The 21,746-nt window shown below is 42.8% G+C and overlaps 1 protein-coding gene across 1 annotated transcript in view; it reads right to left on the bottom strand.

The window, feature by feature from the left end:
- LOC113407366 (glutamate-rich protein 3-like) overlaps nucleotides 1-21,746 on the bottom strand; it is a 65,939-nt gene that overhangs the window by 34,371 nt on the left and 9,822 nt on the right. Inside the window, exons 2-6 of the mRNA XM_029912388.1 lie at nucleotides 12,481-12,574; nucleotides 10,580-10,705; nucleotides 6,728-6,817; nucleotides 4,935-5,063; nucleotides 2,312-2,473 (exon numbers count right to left, since the gene is read on the bottom strand). Of these exons, the coding sequence (XP_029768248.1) occupies nucleotides 2,312-2,473; nucleotides 4,935-5,063; nucleotides 6,728-6,817; nucleotides 10,580-10,705; nucleotides 12,481-12,574 (601 nt within the window). The remainder of the gene's footprint in view (nucleotides 1-2,311; nucleotides 2,474-4,934; nucleotides 5,064-6,727; nucleotides 6,818-10,579; nucleotides 10,706-12,480; nucleotides 12,575-21,746) is intronic.

Genomic DNA, 21,746 nt, shown 5'->3' with positions numbered 1-21,746 from the left:
ATGATCTGACTGTTCCTTCCATTTTACATTCACATTTTCAAACAGGGGCCTCTAAATTGGTGCCCACAACTTCGCTTGCTAAATGATTTGTGCGAGCAAAATCCTGAATCTGAAAGCACAGCTAAAGGACCTGGGTCCAGGTCTCTTGAAAATTTAACCGATTCTAATTTTTTTTAAATTGAGTATTACTTATGATCCTGGCAGACTCTTGACCACAGCCAGCCAGAATAGTGTACGAATTAACAGTGCTTTTGCAGTACTAATTTCCTTTCATTTGTGGGGCAGAAACCAAGGAGTTTCATGAAATTATTGGGCACAAAATTACCTCAGTGCCTTTCAAATGACTTTATTCCCATTGGTAGTGGAGCTTTACTCCTCCTCCAGGATGAAATCCATCCAAGGGCCCAGGAGCCAAACACCCTGAAGCAGGAGGCAGGTGTACAGAAGAAACTCAGACCCTTGCAGGTGTTGGAACTGGGCTCTGCAGCAGGTCCACATAAACCACCCCATTTGAGAGCTGGCAGTCATGGGAGCCGACTGGGAGAAGGGCTGATGGTCCATGGTAACTTACTGCAGTACCTTGCAGTGGCTGCACAAGGGTCACAGCCCCCGAACCACTCATACCTTTACCGACATAAACCCTATTCACGTCACTTTCTTCAAAGCTATTGGAGAAGGGGCTGAATTTCCCCTTTAGGTAATTACATACCCACGTGAGCAGGTTCCACTAACCTGAGCAGCTCCCCGTCCCTATTCCTACTTCTTTGGCTTAGGAGGAGGAGTTGTGGTGAGGAAAGGAGAGGGGGTTGCTGCTCCTTTACAGCTGTGGATGGTGAAGGGGAGGCTTTGCTGGGATCATACAATTGTAGGACTGGAAGGGACCTTGAGAGGTTATCTAGTCCAGTCCCCTGCACTCATGGCAGGACTCAGTATTATCTAGACCATCCCTGACAGGTGTTTGTCCAACCTGCTCTTTAAAATCTCCAATGATGGAGATTCCACAACCTCCCTAAGCAATTTATCCCAGTGGTTAACTACCCTGACAGTTAGGAAGTTTTTCCTAATGTCCAACCTAAACCACCCTTGCTGTAATTTAAGCCCATTGCGTCTTGTCCTATACTCAGAGGTTAATTTCTCTCCCTCCTCCTTGTAACATCCTTTTAGGTGCTTGAAAAGTGTTATCATGTCCGTCCGTCCCCCTTTTTCCCCCAGTCTTCTCTTCTCCAGACTAAACAAACCCATTTTTTTCAATCTTCCCTCATAGGTTATGTTTTCTAGATTATTAATCATTTTTGTTGCTCTTCTCTGGACTTTCTCCAGTTTGACCACATCTTTCCTGAAATGTGGCACCCAGAACTGGACACAATACTCCAGCTGAGGCCTAATCAGCACTGAGTAGAGCGGAAGAATTACTTCTTGCATCTTTCTTACAACACTCCTGTTAATACATCCTAGAATGTTGTTTGGGGTTTTTTTGCAACAGTGTTACACTGTTGACTCATATTTAGCTTGTTATTCACTAGGACCCCCAGATCCCTTTCCACAGTCTAGGCAGTCTTCTAGGCAGTCAGTTCGTATTTTGTATGTGTGCAACTGATTGTTCCATCCTAAGTGGAGTACTTTGCATTTGTCCTTATTGAATTTCATCTTATTTTCTTCAGACCATTTCTCCAGTTTGTCCAGATTATTTTGAATTTTAATCCTATCCTCCAAAGCACTTGCAAGCCCTTCCAGTAGGGCATCATCTGCAAACTTTATAAGTGTACTCTCTCTACCATTATCTAAATCATTGATGAAGATATTGAACAGAACCGGACCCAGACCTGAACCCTGTGGGACCCCACTTGATATGCGCCTTCCAGCTTGACTATGAACGACTGATAACTACTCTCTGGGAATGGTTTTCCAACCAATTATGCACCCACCTTATAGTAGCTCCATCTAGATCCTCTACAAATACCCTCAGCTGTCCCTGTTAAGAGGTAGGCACTCCCCCTATAGAGAATCTCCACAGAGAGTGAAAATTTTATATCCAAAGAAAGACTACTCTATAAAAAAAGCATCCACTGTGTTTTTCAGTGCTGTGATCCAGGTCTGAATATGAAGTCAGTAGGACAATGTCTTTTGCAAAACAAAAGGAAGGGAAAGAAGGAAAGTCTGAACAAAAAGCTGATGATAAATAATTGTGCATTAAACACAGTCTGTGGTTCACAATTCTGAGATGTACAGTATTAGTCTACTTTTAAGTCATTCTTTCTGATGGGTTCCTGAAACTATGTAATTCTCATAAAAAAAAAAAACAAGGGCTAACCCCATTGGGAAACTGATGATCATGTTCAAGTTCCAAGAGCTTTTGTTTGGATCTTGAAGAAGTCTTGGGTGTGGATCCTGCTGTAGGATATCCAGGAAGTGGCTGTAGTCGGACTGGGCGTTGCATATTTCCTGGTGCAGTGTTTGGCCGAGGAGAGGAAGACTGGACAATTGAAATAAGAGAAGAACTGTTTAAAATGAACATTCATGCACATTCCAGAACCTAGGAGTAATCCAATAAGGCAGTGGTTCTCAACCTTTCCAGACTACTGTACCCCTTTCAGGAGTCTGATTTCAGCCCCAGGCTGTGGGGCTTTGGCTTCAGCATGTATCTTAGCTTTGTGGGGCCCCTGCTTGCCACCCCGTAATGCCAGCCCTGCACTTGTGGCCCCACCTAAACCCATCCTGTGACCCCCGGGGGTCACCTCTCCCAGGTTGAGAAACAATGATATAGTATATAGAGCAGTATAAACAAGTCATTGTCTGTATTAAATTTTAGCTTGCCCTGACTTTGCTGGTGCTTTTTACAGAGCCTGCTGTAAAACTAGGCAAATATCTAGATGAGTTGATGTACCCCCAGAAGACCTCTGTGTACCCCTGGTGAAGAACCACTGCAGTAAGGGACTCAATACAATTATAGATGAACCTTTAACCTGTTATTTAATCAAGCCCTTGCAATTTGACATGTAGATTTCTTGTAAAATAAAGGTGAGTAGAAAAGTGTATTTACGAAAACAGGGCTTACAACAGGGTAGAAAGTGCGTAATCCCAAAACACAAATCTCTTGAGGACACAAAAAAGTTATTGATCAAGATTTTCAAAACTGACACGAGAATATGGGTGCCTAAATTGAGAGACATTAAGAAAGCATGATTTTCAGAAAGAGCTGAAAACCTTCCCTCTGAAGATCATGTCCCCTTAAGGTGTCTCAAATTGGGCACCCAAAACGTGGAGCACCCAAAATCACTATTCACTTCTGTATGCAGTGTATTTGTAGCTGTGTCTGTCCCAGGGTATTAGAGAGGCAAGGTGGGTGAGGTAATATCTTCTAATGGACCAACCTCTGTTGGTCTAATGGAACAGGGGTGCCCAACTTATGAACAGCGGCCTGCTTCAACACAATATACTAGTGGCTGGTTCAGTCGTGTTTGGTCGTCTTGTTTACACCATTTTAGTTTACACAAGTGTGTAAACAGACAATGCTGTACATAGAAACAACCTAACTAAACAAGCTGAACTTAAAATATAAATCAGTACAGGTGACTTTAAATCTTAGGGCTAGTCTACACTAGAAGTGTGGATGCCGCTGTAACGCATCTGGTGCAGACGCTCTATGCCGACGGGAGAGAGCTTTCCCATCAGTATAATAAAACCACCTCCACGAGAGGTAGTAGCTATGTGGGCGGGAGAAGCTCTCCCACCGACATAGCGCTGTCCATACTGGCTCTTAGGTCAGTGTAACTTACATCATTCAGGGGAATGGTTTAGTCACACCCCTCAGTGACATAACTTATGCCAACATAACAAGCCCTTATTAAAATATGTAGAATCTGTTTGGCCCACACAAGACTGTGCTTAGGTTTATGTGGCCCTCCTGTGTAATAAGGTTGGGCACCACTGCAATAGGAGATATTACCTCACCAACCTTGTCTCTCTATTCACTTCTGAAAAGTCTTGGCTATAATCTAGTTTTTTCTATTGTCAGCTAACAATGCAGCCCACTTGTGATTATAATGAGCTTATCGCCACTCTCCCAGCTTTGGCATTGATGGATAAAGATGTCCATAATTTAGACCACTTAGGCTATGTACACACTACAGCTTAAGTTGGTACAAGTTATGTTGCTCAGGGGTGTGAATAAATCACCCCCCGTGAGCGTCATAAGTTACACCGACCTAAGAGCCGGTGTGGACAGTGCTCTGTCGGCGGAAGAGCTTCTCCCACCGACATAGCTACCGCTCATGGAGATGGTTTTATTTGGCTGACGGGAGAGCCCTCTGCCATCGGCATGAAGCATCTTCAGCAGATGTGCAGCGGTGGCACAGCTGCGGCAGTGCCGTACGAGTAGACATGCCCACTGTTTCTCTAATACAGGGTTCAGCAACCTTTCAGAAGTGGTGTGCCGAGTCTTCATTTATTCACTCTAATTTAAGGTTTCGCGTGCCAGTAATACATTTTAACGTTTTTAGAAGGTCTCTTTCTATAAGTCTATAATATATAACTAAACTATTGTTGTATGTAAAGTAAATAAGGTTTTTAAAATGTTTAAGAAGCTTCATTTAAAATTAAATTAAAATGCAGAGCCCCCCGGACCGGTGGCCCGGACCCGGGCAGTGTGAGTGCTACTGAAAATCAGCTCGTGTGCCATAGGTTGCCTATCCCTGCTCTAATGCTTAGTGTAGTGATCTTGGAGGGTAGTGCAAATAAAAAGAGAGAATTAAGGTATTAAAACAGGTTTATCATGAAACAAAGCCACCGGTCTCTAAGAATTGACATGCCACGCTCCTCAATAAGGGCCTGATCCTACTCCCTTTGGAGCAATCAGGACAGTCAGTGCTACAAAGTAGAGATGTAATAGGTGTCTGTAGAATGGTATAGGATTAGGGGTATTTGATAAGACTCACTGATTGCGAAGGACCAGATTGCTCTCCCTCAACTAAATCATGGCGCCCATAGTGATTTCTTGGACCAGCAGGTGGGTGTGGAGAGAGTAGAGGATTAATATCTTCCACTGATCTTCTTGATCGTTCCACCTAGAGGAAGAGAAAGTTATACATCTGAGCTCTTGGTGGGAGAGGAGGCTATAGATCCTGTCATGGAACACTGACCCAGCCTTCTGCGTCTGCGAATAACTATCAGCTTTGGCAGGTGCTTAGGTCATTAAATGGAAGAAGAGATCCAGGTCTGACACCAGAGCAGGAGGAAGGGGCAGATGGATAGAATGGGAGAGAAGCAAGGAGAAAAGAGAGAATGAGAATCGCCCCTTCCTTTTGATTCCTGGGTCTGTTGCTTCTCTCCCATCTTTCTGTCCCTTTCCCTTCTCCCTCCCCTTCTAGTCTTGTCCAAACACCTGATGAATCCTATCAGTTCCACTCCTCCTCCCCTTGTTTCCATGTATGTTTTGAATCTCTGCCCTCTCCCTCAGTATTTCAGTCTCTTACACTTTGTTTTGTTTGAAGCCCCGTTTCTTTTCTGAAGTTAGAGGATCCTCTGCAATCCCCTACTTCCTTCCTTTGACATCTGTTCCCTCTCAAAGTCTCCATATTGTGGTGATTCTCCCTCTGGCAGTGAAGGGTTAGATGTGCCTTTACCCCCTATCCCTTTTACTGTGTAATCTCAGATCAGTTGCTGGCCAGATTAGCAGAAGATGGTGGAGAAAGATGTAAATTACACCTCCCTGCATCAGCCTGTCTCTTGAATCTCAAAGGGAATTAACCCCAACGGATAGAAGACAACCAGCACCAACTGTAGGGTTCCCACTGAGGGGAGCAGTTTTAGTTTCTGGTCAGGAGTCCAAAATTACCCAGCACTGCAGCAGGCATTGTGCCATAAAGGGTCCTGAATATAAACTTGGGCAGACTCTAAACCACAGCTTCTCTCCAGTACTTCCTGGACTGGAACGGAGGCTGTAAATATCACAGGATTGGTATTTTCATTTATTTTTCCTTCTCCCTGTCGCAGCTGGAATGCAGAGAAAAGTGAAATTCAAACCCCTGAGAGGTTTGCATTCTTTCTGCACATCATCAAAGGACCAGACAGCTTCTTAACATACCCAGTGTTGCCAACTCTCATGATTTTGTCATGAGTCTCACAATAATTATTGTTTTCCTTAAAGCCCCAGCTCCTGGAGTCAAAAGGATATGTGATGATTTCAACTTTCATTCTTAAAGAAAAAGTCAGTTTCTAGCCCTCGTGGCTGTGGAGAAAGCTTCAAAATGTGACCCCAGTGCACCCTAAGGGACCAAAAGCAGAAGGCAAATAAAAAGAACACCAAATCTATTATCTTTACATACTCTCGTGATTTTAAAGCCAATCTCCTGATTTTTGAACATGTGGGACTCGCAATACAGCATGCCCTCTGCCGTGTGTGCATTCTTACTGATAAAGAATAAGAGACTGATTGAGAAGATGGGATCCCCAGTATGGTTTTTTAAGTGCTCCAGCCAGGAGTTGAAGAAATTCAGCTGGAGAGATATTCATGCCATGTGAGGTCTATGGCTTCCTGGCTAGAACAGCCACTGACTTCCACATGTCCAGTGGCTGCACCATCAAGCACAAATACAGCGGTTCCAGAATAAAGACTCCTGAAAGAACTCTACCCTATCGTGGGGCTGGTTCTGATAAAAATCACGCAGGGGCAAGTAACACAGAGCAAGTTTGCCCAGTGGCTCAGTACACTCACGCGTCACCTCCTTACCTTGATTCTCTGAACCCGCTCCTTCCTCACAACATTTTCCAGTTTTCTTTTTATTTCTAGCTGATGATGACGCTGCCAGTGCAAGAAAACCTATTAATTACCATAATGAGGTGTCAGTGAACACAATAAGGCTGGGTATTTCTCATCTGCCCGCCTGGTTATTACACCCATTGATCACTGCTCGGTAACTATCATTGACTTGCCTTACACTTCAGCATGTGAAATCGTTCCCTTCCCAACATTAACGTTTTTAAAGCTATAGTGGCCCAGTCAGCTTTTACTTCTGCAGAGGCTATTCCCCCGGCCAGGGCAGAATTGTACGGCCAGAGGGAACGTTGGTAGGGTCCAAGAGGTAGGCAGATCAAAGCATGCATATCTATCACACTGAGGAGATTTAAACTTCAAGACTTCTTATAAGAAATGGAAAGGGAGGCGGATATTTTTTGCTGTTTTTAAAATGAAATAGGCAGCTAATATTGTTTTAAAAATTATTATGAAGAACAAGTTTAAGCTTTGTTGTAACGTGCGTTTTTTGCCTGGACTGCTCAAGACCTGAATGCTTGTGTAGGAGGAATTCTTTGAGTTGGCTTCTTAAATACCTTCATGCTGTTTCATCTGATACTTCTTGATGAAACATAGGAGCCTTGTCTTATAACAGGCTTATTCAAAGTGATACAAGCTACGAAAGTGAGATCTGGAAGAGTGTTGCCGTTTTCCTAATGTAATAAAAATACTGTAATTATAAATAATAATAAATAGTGTGTAATAAGCATGTCATAAAAACAAATTTTATATTTCCAAGTCACTGCTTTTATAATTTATACTCAGGTAAAGGAGAAAATCCCTGGAAATATTCATTTTTAGGAGGGGGTCCGCGAGACTTGACATTTTAGTGAAAGGGGTTCACAGGTTGTTAAAGTTTGGGAACCACTGGTTTAGTGAATACCACAGCCATAAACAACGTGTTTAATTATTTATATTAACCTGAACTGCTCTCCTATAGAAGATGGTAGGTGCCTGCGGAATCGACCCTGCAATCTGCCTTGACGAGGGTGGGGGGAGGGGCAGGTAGCACATAGCTGCACTGCCTCAGGAACAGACGAGGGCTCCCTCTTACTCCAGTGGGAAGTAATTGCTACTGGACTGTACTTGTAACAGATTCCTTCCTCCTCCACTAGGATGGGGGGTGGGAGGGAGATCGGGAGCAAAGTCTTCGCTGTGCCCATTCTTCTCCTGTTGCATAGTGCCATCACGTAGAGCCTGCACTTACCTAGCGGGAAGCAGGCTGGAGAGAGAGAGGCCAGGAGACAGAGATTTAGGGGGCTGCTGAGTAAGATACTGGATCTGGTTTCATCCATCACTTCACTTAGGTACCAGTTGAACAGATGCTTTGCAAGGAAAACTGAGAGTCTCAGCTTCTTGGAGAATGCTGCATGGACTGCACTCCACGGGGGCGGAAGGGGGACCAGTCTGATTCCTCTGTGTGGAAGCAGAGGGCAAGAGAGAATCTTGCCCCTAATTGATGTTTATTAGGAAGCAAGCACCTGTGTGCTACTAGGTGAGAGTGCCTGTAAACGTGCTGAGCCCCCTCACTTCAAGGCCAAGGGAGCATGGAGTCCCTCAGGAAGCACTCCACAGCTTACAGGGGCAGGCTATCAGATCTAGGCAATCACTCAATGAGCAGCCAGGGCCTGATTCCCCGCTGCCCTGCACTTTGTGCAGACATTTACACCTGAAAGTGCACTGCCAAATCAGAATTCCACACACACTTACACCAGCAACAGCTTTTTACCCCACTGTGCACTGGTGTAAACATCTACACCAGGTGTAAGGCAATGAGGTAGCAGTAATTCCCCAACTGCAGCATCCTCCCTTCTATGTAAAAGTGACAATGGGCAGCTGCACCGAGCACTCCAGTAGCAACATGGCAAGGACACAGAGACCTAGGGCATGCGGACGGACTGCTCTGCAGATCTGTTGGGGATCTATGAGGCTGCACATTTGCCAGCTGATCTCTGACCTACAAAGCCATGGCCATGCTCCCTTCCACCTGTGTGAGTGAGGGGATCATGCAGTGGAGAAAATGTGACTGGATACTCACAGCCATGCCCCCATTAGGATTGGGCCTTCTATCTAGAATGTATTTTATAAAATGAAGTGGATCCATGTGTGTAATCTGTTGTGGGAGCATCTATGAGCCCTCGCCATGGACCAGGACCCCATTTTGCTTGGCGCCGTGCAAACAGAACATGATGACAGTCCCTGCCCTAAAAACTATGTGGGGCGGTGTTACTGACAGGTTTTAGAGTCTGTTGATTCCATCTAGTTATGAATTTCACAAGGCAAATTTTCTACTCCAATGTGGTGGTGTTTGGTGGAGACAATAAGATTTGTGGTCTCAAAAACAGTACTGAAGCAGATGCTTTAACGCTTGAAACTACAAACTGCATGGTGCAGGCTTGAACAATGAATCGGATTATTTGAATATTCAGATTTAAGAATGGTGTTAATCAGAAAACCATTAATTGAATATTTGTTAAGAAGCCAAGCTGGGCAACACAAACAAGAGTGACAAGGGCAGCTATTTAAATGCCAGGCTCTGCAACCCGCTGGAATTTGCAGCTGAAGCTTGGGATCAGTTTAAGCTCAGAATCTTTAAGGGGATAGTGAGCTTGAGCTAAATGCAACATGATTATGGAGATAATTGTGTTTAAACAGATGTTAGTCATCTTTTTTTCATTTTTGGGAATGGAAACTGAGCTACAGATGGTGAGGGCTGGAGAGTTTCAAAGGGCTGTGCTGTACCCAGACCCACAGTTCAGAAAAACACAGAAGAGTGTATAACGATATTCAAATTCTCAGTTCTAACAAAAGCTGATAAGTAACAATACACTGAGGTGACTAGATCTTTTGGCACACATGAGGGGTTGTGATTTATCTGACCCTTGTGACCTTGGGACTCTGTCTGAGTGCTGAGGTGGCTTCCTCTCCTCTTCACATGGCTGGTGGCAGCACGCTTTGGCAGATGCTAGGCACATCTTCCACCACCACACGCAGAGTCTTGTGGATGGAGGGATGAGTGTTGAGTTTGGGGGTGTTCCAGAAACATTCTCCTGGTTGGAGTCATCAAGAGTGGAGACTACATGCCCTCCTCTCCACCAAATACCCCTCTTCTCGGGGGCAGCCCCATGACACACCAGCACTAGTAAACAGCCCTTAGGGTACATCTACACTACAGGGGGGAGTCGATTTAAGATACGCAAATTCAGCTACGTGAATAGCGTAGCTGAATTCGACGTATCACAGCCGACGTACCCCGTTGTGAGGACGGCGGCAAAATCGACTTCTGCGGCTTTTTGTCGGCGGCGCTACGTGAATAGCGTAGCTGAATTCGACGTATCACAGCCGACTTACCCCGTTGTGAGGACGGCGGCAAAATCGACTTCTGCGGCTTTTTGTCGGCGGCGCTTACTACCACCTCCGCTGGTGGAGTTAGAGCGCCGATTCGGGGATCGATTGTCGCGTCCCGACGGGACGCGATAAATCGATCCTCGAGAGGTCGATTTCTACCCGCCGATTCAGGCGGGTAGTATAGACCAGACCTTAGACAGGACTAGGGAACTATTCTAAAAGGAACAGAGGGTCCTGTGGCACCTTTAAGACTAACAGAAGTATTGGAGCATAAGCTTTCATTAATGAAGTGGGCATTCACCCACGAAAGCTTATGCTCCAATACTTCTGTTAGTCTTAAAGGTGCACAGGACCCTCTGTTGCTTTTTACAGATTCAGACTAACACGGCTACCCCTCTGATACTATTCTAAAAGGCTTATACGTGGATAATGTGTTCATACCTCCATGTCAAGGACCTTGTGAAATATGGCCTGAGCTAGGCATTCCCGTACGTATCTTTGGTGATCCTTCCTCATAGCATTTAGCCGATACTCCTTCTCAGATATTATTCTTCCACTTCTTGAGATCTGTCATAAGCAAATAAAATATAAATATAGAGAAAAAGAGAAGAGAGAACAAGGTGTATTCTAAACAAAGCCACGTACAAAAGGAGAGCAAAACTACTTGAACACATACACCATTTCTGCACCTTTACTATGTCCCCCACTTCCATTAGAGACCATAGAGAGACAAGGTGGGTGAGATAGTATCTTCTACTGGACCAATTTCTGTTGGTGAGAGAGACAAGCTGTCAAGCTTACACAGAGTTCTTCTTCAGGTCTGAAGGCAGCACAGAGAGGCATGGAGGTCTGAAGAAGAGCTCGTTGTAAGCTCGAAAGCTTGTCTTTCTCACCAACAGAAGTTGGTCCAATAAAAGATATTACCTCACTCACCTTGTCTCTCAATATCCTGGGACTAACCCAGCTACAACAACACTGCATGAAACAATTAGAGACAATAGAGATTGCTGAAAAATAAAATTAAAGGTATTAACTCAATTCTGAATTGGAATTTTGTAAATTTGCTAATCGACTTTATAGGCAATAGGTTAACTTTGACACTGTTTTTTAAAAACAAGTCAATCATCTAATAGCATTTAAATTATGACTTAGAGATTCTGAGAAGAACAACCAGAAATATGCAACAAAGACATACTGGATCTATTGTAATCATTCAAAGAAAAGTTCTCCTCACAATAGATTTGAAATACAAGTACAGTGACACGTCTTAATAGCAGCCTTACTGTGTGGTAATGCACTGCCATTCATGTGTGGTAATGACTTACTGCAACTCTGCCACAAGCTCAGGGCTATGCTAAGTTTACCCAGTGTTTATGTACAGAATTGATCCATGCCAATAATGGTCTCCAACACCATGGAGACAGATGACTGATAGGCAATCATGTTTATTATTAAGGGACAATGCCTCAGTTTCAATTAGTAGCTCATCACGAGCCAATCAAAGTTCAGGATCCTCAGCATTCAGAAGCAGTTTTATTCTGCTGCTAATGTCACTTGGGGAATTTTCATAATACTAGAAAATCCGAACTGGGTCATTAGGAGGTATGTTTTTTTTATTGCTGTTGGAATTTTTCCTGCTGGAATTCCACCACAGTGTCCTCTCCTCCAGTCTCCACAAATTATTAATTTAATCCAATAATATTAAATTGGGAGAAAATGAATGATTTGTATTAAGTTAATACCTATCTTAGGTGTGAGAATTGTCTCATCCATGGCATGAACAGAATCAGTTAATGTTGCCTTGTCATGCACACACCCTCTACCAATAATGAGTTAACACATTTACAGCCCAATCACATATGGTGGTGCTGTGCATCTTAAATAAGATGAGCATCCCTCAGCCTCCAATGCTGCAATGTGCTAAGTACCTCCAGCAGTGTACTAACTGCAACTTCCTCAACTCCCAACGAAGTCTTTGATGCTACTTAGCACATTGCAGTATCAGGCCCAGAATTAGCACCTGTCCTTGATTCTCTACGACTGTCCAGATTTTAGCAGCACAGCCCTGTGTCCCACAACCATGCTATATTTACAGGACCCCAAATCCCATAGGGTCCTGCCATATGTGATCACGGTGTGATGTTGGGTGGTAATGCAGCGGATGACCTTCTGATGCAATGAAAAGATCACATTACATCATGCTGGCATGGGATGACACCATGAGATGTGTTTGTCTAGATGGGCAAATTTTTAAAAAGTGGCAACCCTACCTCTGTACTGAAAAGCAAAAATACCCGGCAGCGTGAGGTAAAAGTAACAAAAAGGGAGCCTTTAAAACCTACCAGCCCTGATCGCTGAAGATGCCGTCTTATCCTTGTATTGCTGAAGTATCCAGCCAAGTGTCTGTCTGTTAGGCTGTTGTAGGTTGCGAGTGACCTGAAACCAATAAATGAGGTCACGATGGAGACATTATGTAAGCCCAGAGTTTAGTGTTGAAGTTATAAATAATCTATCTGAAATTTAGATGCACAAAGTGTTGTCTTGAAAAATCAATTCAGGCATTTTGTCAGATAAATAACCTTCAAATGTCCCATAGAGGTAACATCCCCCTGTTCCATGAGAGATTTAGATCTTCTCCAGAAATCACTCATCCTGGGATACACAGGCCCTTTGTTTGCTCAACATTAGATAAAATATCAACCAGTAAAGACTGTTTTCACTGTGGACCCCAAGCCACAGTTCTTGCTCAGACAAAATTCCCATGAGATGTCTGCCAGAGTAAGAAATGGCTGGATTTATAGTAGCTTAATATCGTACCCATAGCACCAATGAACATTCAGACATAAGTCATTTGGGGCCAGATTTGGCTGCTTGGAGTTTGAGTACAGTGAGATCGGGCGGGAAGGTATCAATGAGCCAGTTGCAGCTCTCTAATCCCAACATGTCTGGCCCTGGGGCAAGCTAGAGTTACAGAGGAACAGTTCTAATTTGCATCAGTGGAAGATCAAGCATACTAGAAATCTGCTTCCTTACACCCCTCTCCTTGTTTCCAGCACACCTCCAACATGCACCCTCCATCCTTTTACACTGGCGCTGGAAGGGGATGGTGCATAAGGCAGCTATGCTGTCTCTGCCCAATTTATGCAGCCAGAGTTCACCTACACAGGGGGAAAACTCCACTGGCCTTCTCCAGCTGATTTAAGTCTTCTTTGTGCTACTTACCTAGCCCAAAATGGAGCTAGCAGACCAGAGAATCTGCCTCTTTCAATATATACAATTGAAGCAGCAACTTCTAGCCCCACTAAATATAAAGAACATGAGTCTTTCTTTTTCCTCCCGCACCATCAGGTACATAGGGCATCCGCCAGTTTCCACCATTTATTTCAGTTTTGTGCTGATATGTTCAGGCTTCTGAGTATCTTGTTAAGGGATTTGCCTTCTTTCTCTATTGCTCTGCATAACGTTTCTCTAGGTCACGCTCTTTTTCCTCTTTCCAGGTAGTGTCCATATAATCACTACCCATGAGAGTCATGTCGTTGGCATCCTTAAATACTGTTTCTATAATAAACTCTGGACCCTTTTTATTTGTGCTGGTTTGAAAATTAACATAGAAGTTGTCAGTCCAGGATGCAAATTTCTTTTCTAAAAATGGTTGATTAGCTTATGTCTCTACCTTAGCATTCTTCTTGAGTGTTTCTTCTGGAGTTATGAATCCATCTGTCTTTCTAGAGTATCTCTAGTTCTAATTCTTCCACTACTGCAATGCCTATAGATATTACTTGGGACATTTAGTTTAGAAAACTAAAGGTCACAGTTGTGTGTGTCCAAAAGAAGAGCCCAGTTTTTCTCTTTATTTTAAACCACTCTCTCCACAAGGATTCAGCTAAGTGGTTGTTTCCCAGGAGGAAATGTTGCCAGGCCAGCAGGCTACTTCGCTAATGAGGAAAGGCCCATTTAAAGAAATAAGTCCTGCACTGGTCCTTAAAAGTGGCAGAACTCAAGCTCTGTATGGGATGAGATGACTAACTCATGGCAATAGGATTAGTATCTGTCCCACCTATTTGAGGAGCTGTTTAAAAAAATTCAAAGGTACATCAATGCATCTAGAATATATGATTTAAACAAGACACACAAGCCTACATGTCCCATATAAATATGCCTGAATTCATCTGCACAGAATTTGCACTGCATCATATTCACACATTTCATGACATTACAAGATCATGATGCTATGGTACTATGCTTTAGTCTGCACTCACCATATGGCAGCTGTTTGTACTGTTAAAAGTGCAGCTGGTAATGGTGAGATTGCTCCTTCTGTCTTCCCCCACTGTAGCTACAGCCCATTACAGAAAATCATTAGATCCACTCTGCAAGGTTGAGACTCTCAAGCTAAATAAGGAAGTCAATTTACTCCACAAGCCACTGAAGAGCTGGTACAAAAGGCCAACGTGCACACTCATCTCTTATGAGTGTTCTGTCTGCATGAATCAGAATCTGGACCTGACGCTGTACGGACATCCTGAGAACTGTAGACACACATTTTAAACCAGAAGTAGATAATATGAAAGGGAATACTAGGCCTTCCCACTGTCCCCTCCAAAAACTGATATCAAATTTTATTATCATATTTGGAAGATCAGCTTTGTACTCTCCTTGGTCTAGGAACATGCTGCGTGCCCAAGAGGTTGGGCAAGGACCTCATCTAAGGCCAACATTAATACAGAAGAAGACATGGTGAAAGATTGTCACTAGCCTTTCAAGAATGTAAGTGCTACTAGCCTAGAAAGCTCAAGATACAGAACAACCCACCCTGATGTACAATGTGGACCTTGCAAGGAAAAAAGTTAGATATCCCATCCTGTGCTGCACTCTGGCCTTGAGATTTTAAGGAGACCAGCTACCTAAATTGTAAGCTCTTCAGGGCAGAGACTGTCTTTTTGTTCTGTGTTTGTACAGCACCTAGCACAATGGGGCCCTGGTCCATGACTGGAGCTCCTAAATGCTGCTGCAATATAAGTAATAATTACATAAGAACATAAGAGCAGCCATATTGGGTCAGACAAATGGTCCAAGCCCAGTATCTTGTCTTCAGACAATGACCAATGCCAAGTGCTTCAGAGGGAATGAACAGAACAGGAAATTACTGAGTGATCCATCCCCTGTCGTCCACTCCCAGTTTCTGGCAATCAGAGACTAGGGACACCCAGAGTATGGCGTTGCATCCCTGACCATCTTGACTAATAGCCATTGATGGACCTATCCTCCATAAACGTACCTAATTATTTATTGAACACTGCTATAATTTTGGCCTTCACAACATCCCCTGGCAATGAGTTCCACAGGTTGACTGTGTTCTGTGAAGAAGTACTTCCTTTTGTTTGTTTTAACTTGTAATAACTACAATAGATGATTACAGAAGCTAACACTGGGATATTTAAAGGACCCAAGGAAGCTGGATAGCCATATCCCATTGAATTTAAATGGGAATTGGGCTCCTAACTCGCTTAGACGCCAATGAAAAGCTCAGTCTAAATACATATGGCTCAGGTAAGTGAGCAGTAAGGGTGTACATAATAAACATCTACACGTATTTTAGTGTGTGAGCACTAAGGAGGGGAGGATTATTTAGGGTATAATCAAGCTTAGTGGCATTATGATAGTAATAATACACAGCATTTATAAGCATATATGATAGATTAAATATACTAAACTAACATTAATTATTACAGCATCCCTAGGAAGAATGTATATGAGAATCATTTTATAGATGGGAAAACTGAAGCAAAGGGATTTGTATACAGCCACACGAGTCAGCAGCAGAGCCAGTATTATAATTCAAGACCTCCTGACTCCCAACCTGCCCTTACTCATTGATTCCTTATGGGATTAAATATGACAGAAGGAATATGTGGGCTGAATATCAGGAAAATTATTTTCCTTCCAGACTGTGGAACACTAAATAAAGTCCAAGCCAATTTTAGCACACTCTCCCAAGAGAAAAAGGTGGAAAATCCATTACTTGGGACATTTAAAACTAGAACAGCCCACCAAAGAGCTTAAAAATATACTACAGGGAACAAGACACCACTAGCAGAACAGGGAAGAGCTCAAGCGTCAGGTGCACTGAGCTACACTTGATACACAGGAGGGGATAGAGGCAAAGATGCCTTTGCATCACCCATTCTTCCTCCTGTACTGGGGCTGGTTCAGCCCCAGTGCAATGTGAGCAGCTTCACAACTGCTCTAAACTGCACTTGCTTCTAACAGCCCCTTACAGGCCATTGTGCTGGTTCATGATTGATGGCGTGCAAAGTACTTGGGCTACACCAACTTCCGCCCCAATTCATCCCCTACATTAGTGGTTCGGAGGCAGTGTGTCATAGGGCTCCATTTGGGGCAACTTCAAGTCCCCTTCATGTCACTAAAGAAGCACAAAGGGGTCCCAGTGTGGTCCAGGATCTGGTCCAAGATAATTTAACCTAGTGGCTCTCTTTCATCTCTATTTTCTATGTATTAAACATCCTTTTTAATGCACATGACCATCCAGAATAAACCAATGAATGTGTCTCTTGTGTAATAATGAAAAACTGAAAGAACGACAAGTGAAGAAAGATGGTCAGGGAGCCAAGAAATGGGGCTTCTGTGCCTGCCTCTATCCCAGACATGTTGGGTGACCTTGGGAAAGTCTTCACTAAATATAAGCGCCTCCATTTTTGGGTGCGCAGTCTGAGATAACTAGGGGCTGATTGTCAAAGGTACTGAGTGCTCACAGCTCCATTGGAACTCAATAGGAGCTGCAGGTGCTCAGAAGTTCTGAAAATCTAACCCAAGGTGTCCCAACTGGGCACCAAAACCTGAGGCATCTATTAGTAAATAGATATGAAAATTTAGCACCTTTGTTTCTCAGTTCCCCCTTCTGTAAAATGGGACTAGCAATATTTACCTCAAGGGAGGAGAAAGGTTGAGACTAATTAGCTCATTAATATTTGTGTAGTACCTTGGCAGTCTGATGGAAGACGCAGTAGATGTGCAAGGTATTTTGTTATATGATGAATGAGCAATCTGCTGAATAGTTGCGTTTGTTTCAATCTGAGCCGGGGTGTACATTTTTGCCTGTAACTTTCAATTGGTTTAAACAGGCTTCATTTCTATTACACAATGGTGAAGTACTATATACAAAAGAGCTCTCAAGGAGATAGGGGGGAAAAATTATCCTGAGAAAAACATGAGGAAGGTAACAGATTTATCGGCAATATATTTTTTGGTTTCACAATAATCTCACAGGTAGCCTACACCAGACAAATTAAACTTTAAACAAACAATTTAGTTTACCATGTTATGCATGGAGATTAAACACTGGTACTATAGCAACTGTTTTATGTTACTTTCTTTATCCCTTGTTTGCATTTGCATTTGAAACTGCCAGATTATAGCGATTATGCCAAGTATTGATTTACACAATCACTTGGCAATGCTGTACCGTATTAGTAAAGACAGAAGAGAAACTTAACCCAAAATCCTTTTATTTACTTCCTTCCATTTAGTATTTCATGGGTCATATAACAAGTTAGAATACAACTGATATCTGGGCATGTACCAAACCTAGCTCTTGGTAGACTTATGTTCTTGAGTCTTCTTTGAATTATGAACAGACAGCTCCTCAAAAATAATGAATTCGAATTCAAAGTTCAATTGGACACTGGAGAGGGGTGTGGGGGCAGAGATGTTCTTTTGGGGCTGGATCGAAAGCCCATTGAAATCAAGGGAACGAATCCTACTGACTTTAACAGGCTTGGGATCAGGCCCAAAGGCTGTGCTTTCTACCCTGATTGGGGTCTGATTTGTAAAAAAAAAATTAGCATGTAACTGACCCGTACAGTGTGGTGAGACATCAACTGGAATTCAGATTTGAGTCACCTGTATGGAGTATGGGCCTGACTCTACAAAGCCTCTGGTAAATACTGATCTGGTTACATGACCACGGGTGGTTACTATCGCTTAAGCACGCTATGCAGACGTGGGCAATACTAACAGTGTGTAGGGGCTGGCCCCAAAGCCCACTGAAATAAATCAATAGACCTTGGATCGGGCCCCGTTAGCACTCCAAAAGGATTGTGTGCATGCATATTGTTCATATGGAATATAGTCCATGTAAGACCTTACCCTCTAAATGAAAAGGCTCACCATGTATTGAAAGACCTGAATTTCAGAGTAGGCTTGTGTTCTCAGGTGCTGAAAGCTACCTATGGCACAGATATAATGTGTTCATTGTTGTGACAAGGGCACCAGCAGCAGTCTTCTCACGTTACCTCTCCCAGACACTCTGTGGAGTGCTATTTACCTCCAGCGCCAGCTAATTAACTAATCATATCTGGAGATAAGATTCAGAAAAACGTGTATCGGTTGTGGTGGAAAAAAGCAGGGAAACAGTCAAGAAAGATTAAGTAACATTATCAATATCGCATCACTGTAGACTTAGGTTTAGATACCAGCAAATATTTTATGGCGAGTTATTAATTAACATTAACAGGACATAAGGCAACCTCTAACTTTGCAGAGTTAGGCTGAAACTTTCCCTGGAAGCAGGTTCTCCCACGTCTAGCTACTGTAGGATTTCCTCCTATGAAGCACTTTGTATTGGCCACTGTCAGAGACAGGCTACTCAATGAGATGGCCCAGTGATCTGATTTAGTATAGCAATTCCTGTGTCCTCATACTCCTAAATATTGTGAGGAAGGAGAGGTTAGTGCATTTGCTGTTGTTGTTATGTTTTAAAGGCCACATCTCAAAGATTAAGATATTTAAGAAGCTACATACAAATGTCACCCGAAGCTCCTCTACGGAGGACAAAGTGCATAGATTAGATGCAGAAAATCAAGCAGAAGTGAACAAACAATTTGTGACTGAGACACAATATAAACAAGTTAGTATCACTGGTCTTCTGCTACAGGTATATTCACATAGCTTGTTATTGCTATGACTTAAAAAGCTCAAAAGCCCATCTCCGCTGGAAATTTTATTAATATTTCCCTTTTCTTTGCTATTTCATATGTGCTACATTGCTTGCTATATCTATTTTTTTCTCCAGTTCATTGGTCTCACTGTTTTATTCTATATTTATTTTTGATTTGTAATTTCTCTATTGGCCAAATTAGAATGCCCAAATCCCACATGTGAACATTCAGGTCAGTGGCTAGGCACTTAAGACAGGCATTTACATGTGTAAATGCCTATTTGGGTGCTGAAAGACAGGAGATGAATATCCTATTAAGGCATCCATGCAAGGAAATTAGACTGCCATATATTTGCATTCATTTTACAGAAGGCTTAGCATTGCCATTCCAGAAGGATCCATATAGGTTTTTAATCTCGCGTCCAAGAGTAGCCACAATTCAGTCCTCATGCAGCCAACATACCCAGGGAAGGGAGCAGCAGAGGATCTGTGCGGGAAAGATCTTCTGGCCATGCTCCTAACCACTTCTTGCATGCTGCTTTGCAGGGAGCCCCAATGAGTAGGACTTCATATCACAGAGACCATGTGCTATCCCTGCAATTTCTAAGTTCCATTTCCTCCCACTTTGTGTGGCAGAACCTCAGTGGCTCCACTGAGAAAAGGACCTTCACAGCTGTGAATTTGTCCCTATCTGCCTGCAGAACCACTGAAGTACAGCGGCAAATAGCAGCCAGGCAGATAACTGACAGAGGATGCTGCCTACCAGAAAGGAAATTATGGGTAAATGCACTAGGGCCATCACCTCCTATTTGAAATACCATGGGAGAGATCTGCACATCTTTGGAGTCATCTCTGCTCACTTTGCGGAGCAAGGTTTTTTTGTTTGTTTTGTTTTATTTTACTTTTGATTCTTGTTAGCACTGCAAAATATAAACAGGAGATTGAACTGGATTCTTTTCTGGCTCATGCATCATGAGTTAACTTCTTAACTAACTTCCAGTCATGGAATAACACTCAGGACAAAGAACTTTTTGCTGTGGAGTTACTGAGAGACAGTAAACATGGAAAACCCCTGGCCTACTTTACAACCTTTCAATGTACAAATACAGTTTAATGTAAATAGTGTTTTATTTTGCTTATAATAAGGAATTAGAGCTTGTAGAATTTGAAAAAAATTGAAAAATGTTTAGACAAAAATTTCAAAAAATTCCTAGTGATTCTAGCAATCAATAAATAAGGCATTGATGCTCTCTTAGTCTATTTATTTGATGCAATGTCACTAACTTTATGGTTAATTGTTCATGGTGTAATAAAGATTTGATGCATCAAAATAATGTTAGAGGTCTACACAGACCTTGTTCAAATATACTTTCCAATCAATAAAAATGGTCATAAAAATCATGTACCCTCTCCCCACTCTTGTATACCTGCACAGGGACCACACACAATCTGGCCTACAGTAAACTCAGGAAATTTGCTAAAATGCTCCATTTCCAGCAAAGCTGTTTGGGGGCAGGGGGAAATGCCTATAATGAACAGCTTGGCCTTACATCATCCAGGATATGCATCATTTCATTTGCTTACAACTCACACTTTGGTATCATTTACACTGCTAGGATAACATCTTAACAGCCTGTTAAAGAAAATAAATTGCTGTCACTGGAGCCATCTCTCCTTTTTTCCATTAAGAAAAGTAATAAATTAATAAAGACAAGTACAAATACTCAGACTGGACAAATGCCTAGAAACCAACACCCACCTTGTCTCTCTAATATCCTGGGACGGACACAGCTACAACTACACTGTATAGAAACCAACACAGAGAATTTTGCCTTTTGTTTTTTAATTATTTATCAGGCTAACAAAGTTTGCAGCTCTCCAAAATACCCTGCAATGGAGACTTAGGCTACGTCTTCACTACCCGCCGATCCGGCGGGTAGCAATCGGTTTATCGGGGATCGACTTACCGCGTCTCGTGAAGACGCGGTAAAATCGATCCCTGATCGCTCTGCCGTCGACTCCGGAAATCCACCTCGACAAGAGGCGGTAGCGGAGTCGGCGGCAGCGCGGCAGCGGTCGGCTTTCCCCCGTCCTCACCACCAGGTAAGCCGACCTAAAATACGCAACTTCAGCTACGGTATTCACGTAGCTGAAGTTGCGTATCTTAGGTCGGAACACCGCTGTAGTGTAGACCTAGCCTTAAGTTATTCAAATACCAGAGTATGTGCTGCTCATTCATATTGCACATGACTTCAGATAAGTTTCTTTTACTGCCTTGGGGTACCCAATAGAACCATGTCATTTTCACCCAACCACCCAGCACAGCCTGGTTAAACCACCACACCACTGAGCATTTAGTGAATTAAGGGATTGTTCACTTGGAATATTCTACTCTACAGGGTTTTCATTTGCAACATCAGTGCCAGATATTTTTCAGCAATATCCGGTGTTTACCAGTTTACAATGTATTATGTACTGTAGCTCAGAGACAAACAACGTTGTCTCTGTAGTAATGATTTTATGACCATTTTTATTGATTCATAAGTGTATTTGAACAAAGTCTGTGTAGGCTTCTAATGTTATTTTTATAAATCAAATCTCCATGGTTAATTGTTCATGGTGTAATTAAGTTAGTGATATTCTACCAAAGAA

This window comes from Terrapene carolina, unplaced genomic scaffold, assembly GCF_002925995.2.
Source record: "Terrapene carolina triunguis isolate 2854851 unplaced genomic scaffold, T_m_triunguis-2.0 Scaffold211, whole genome shotgun sequence".
Classification (NCBI taxonomy): domain Eukaryota; kingdom Metazoa; phylum Chordata; order Testudines; family Emydidae; genus Terrapene; species Terrapene triunguis.
The sequence above is the reverse complement of the archived record's forward strand: the minus strand, read 5'-3'. Positions and strand labels throughout refer to the sequence as shown.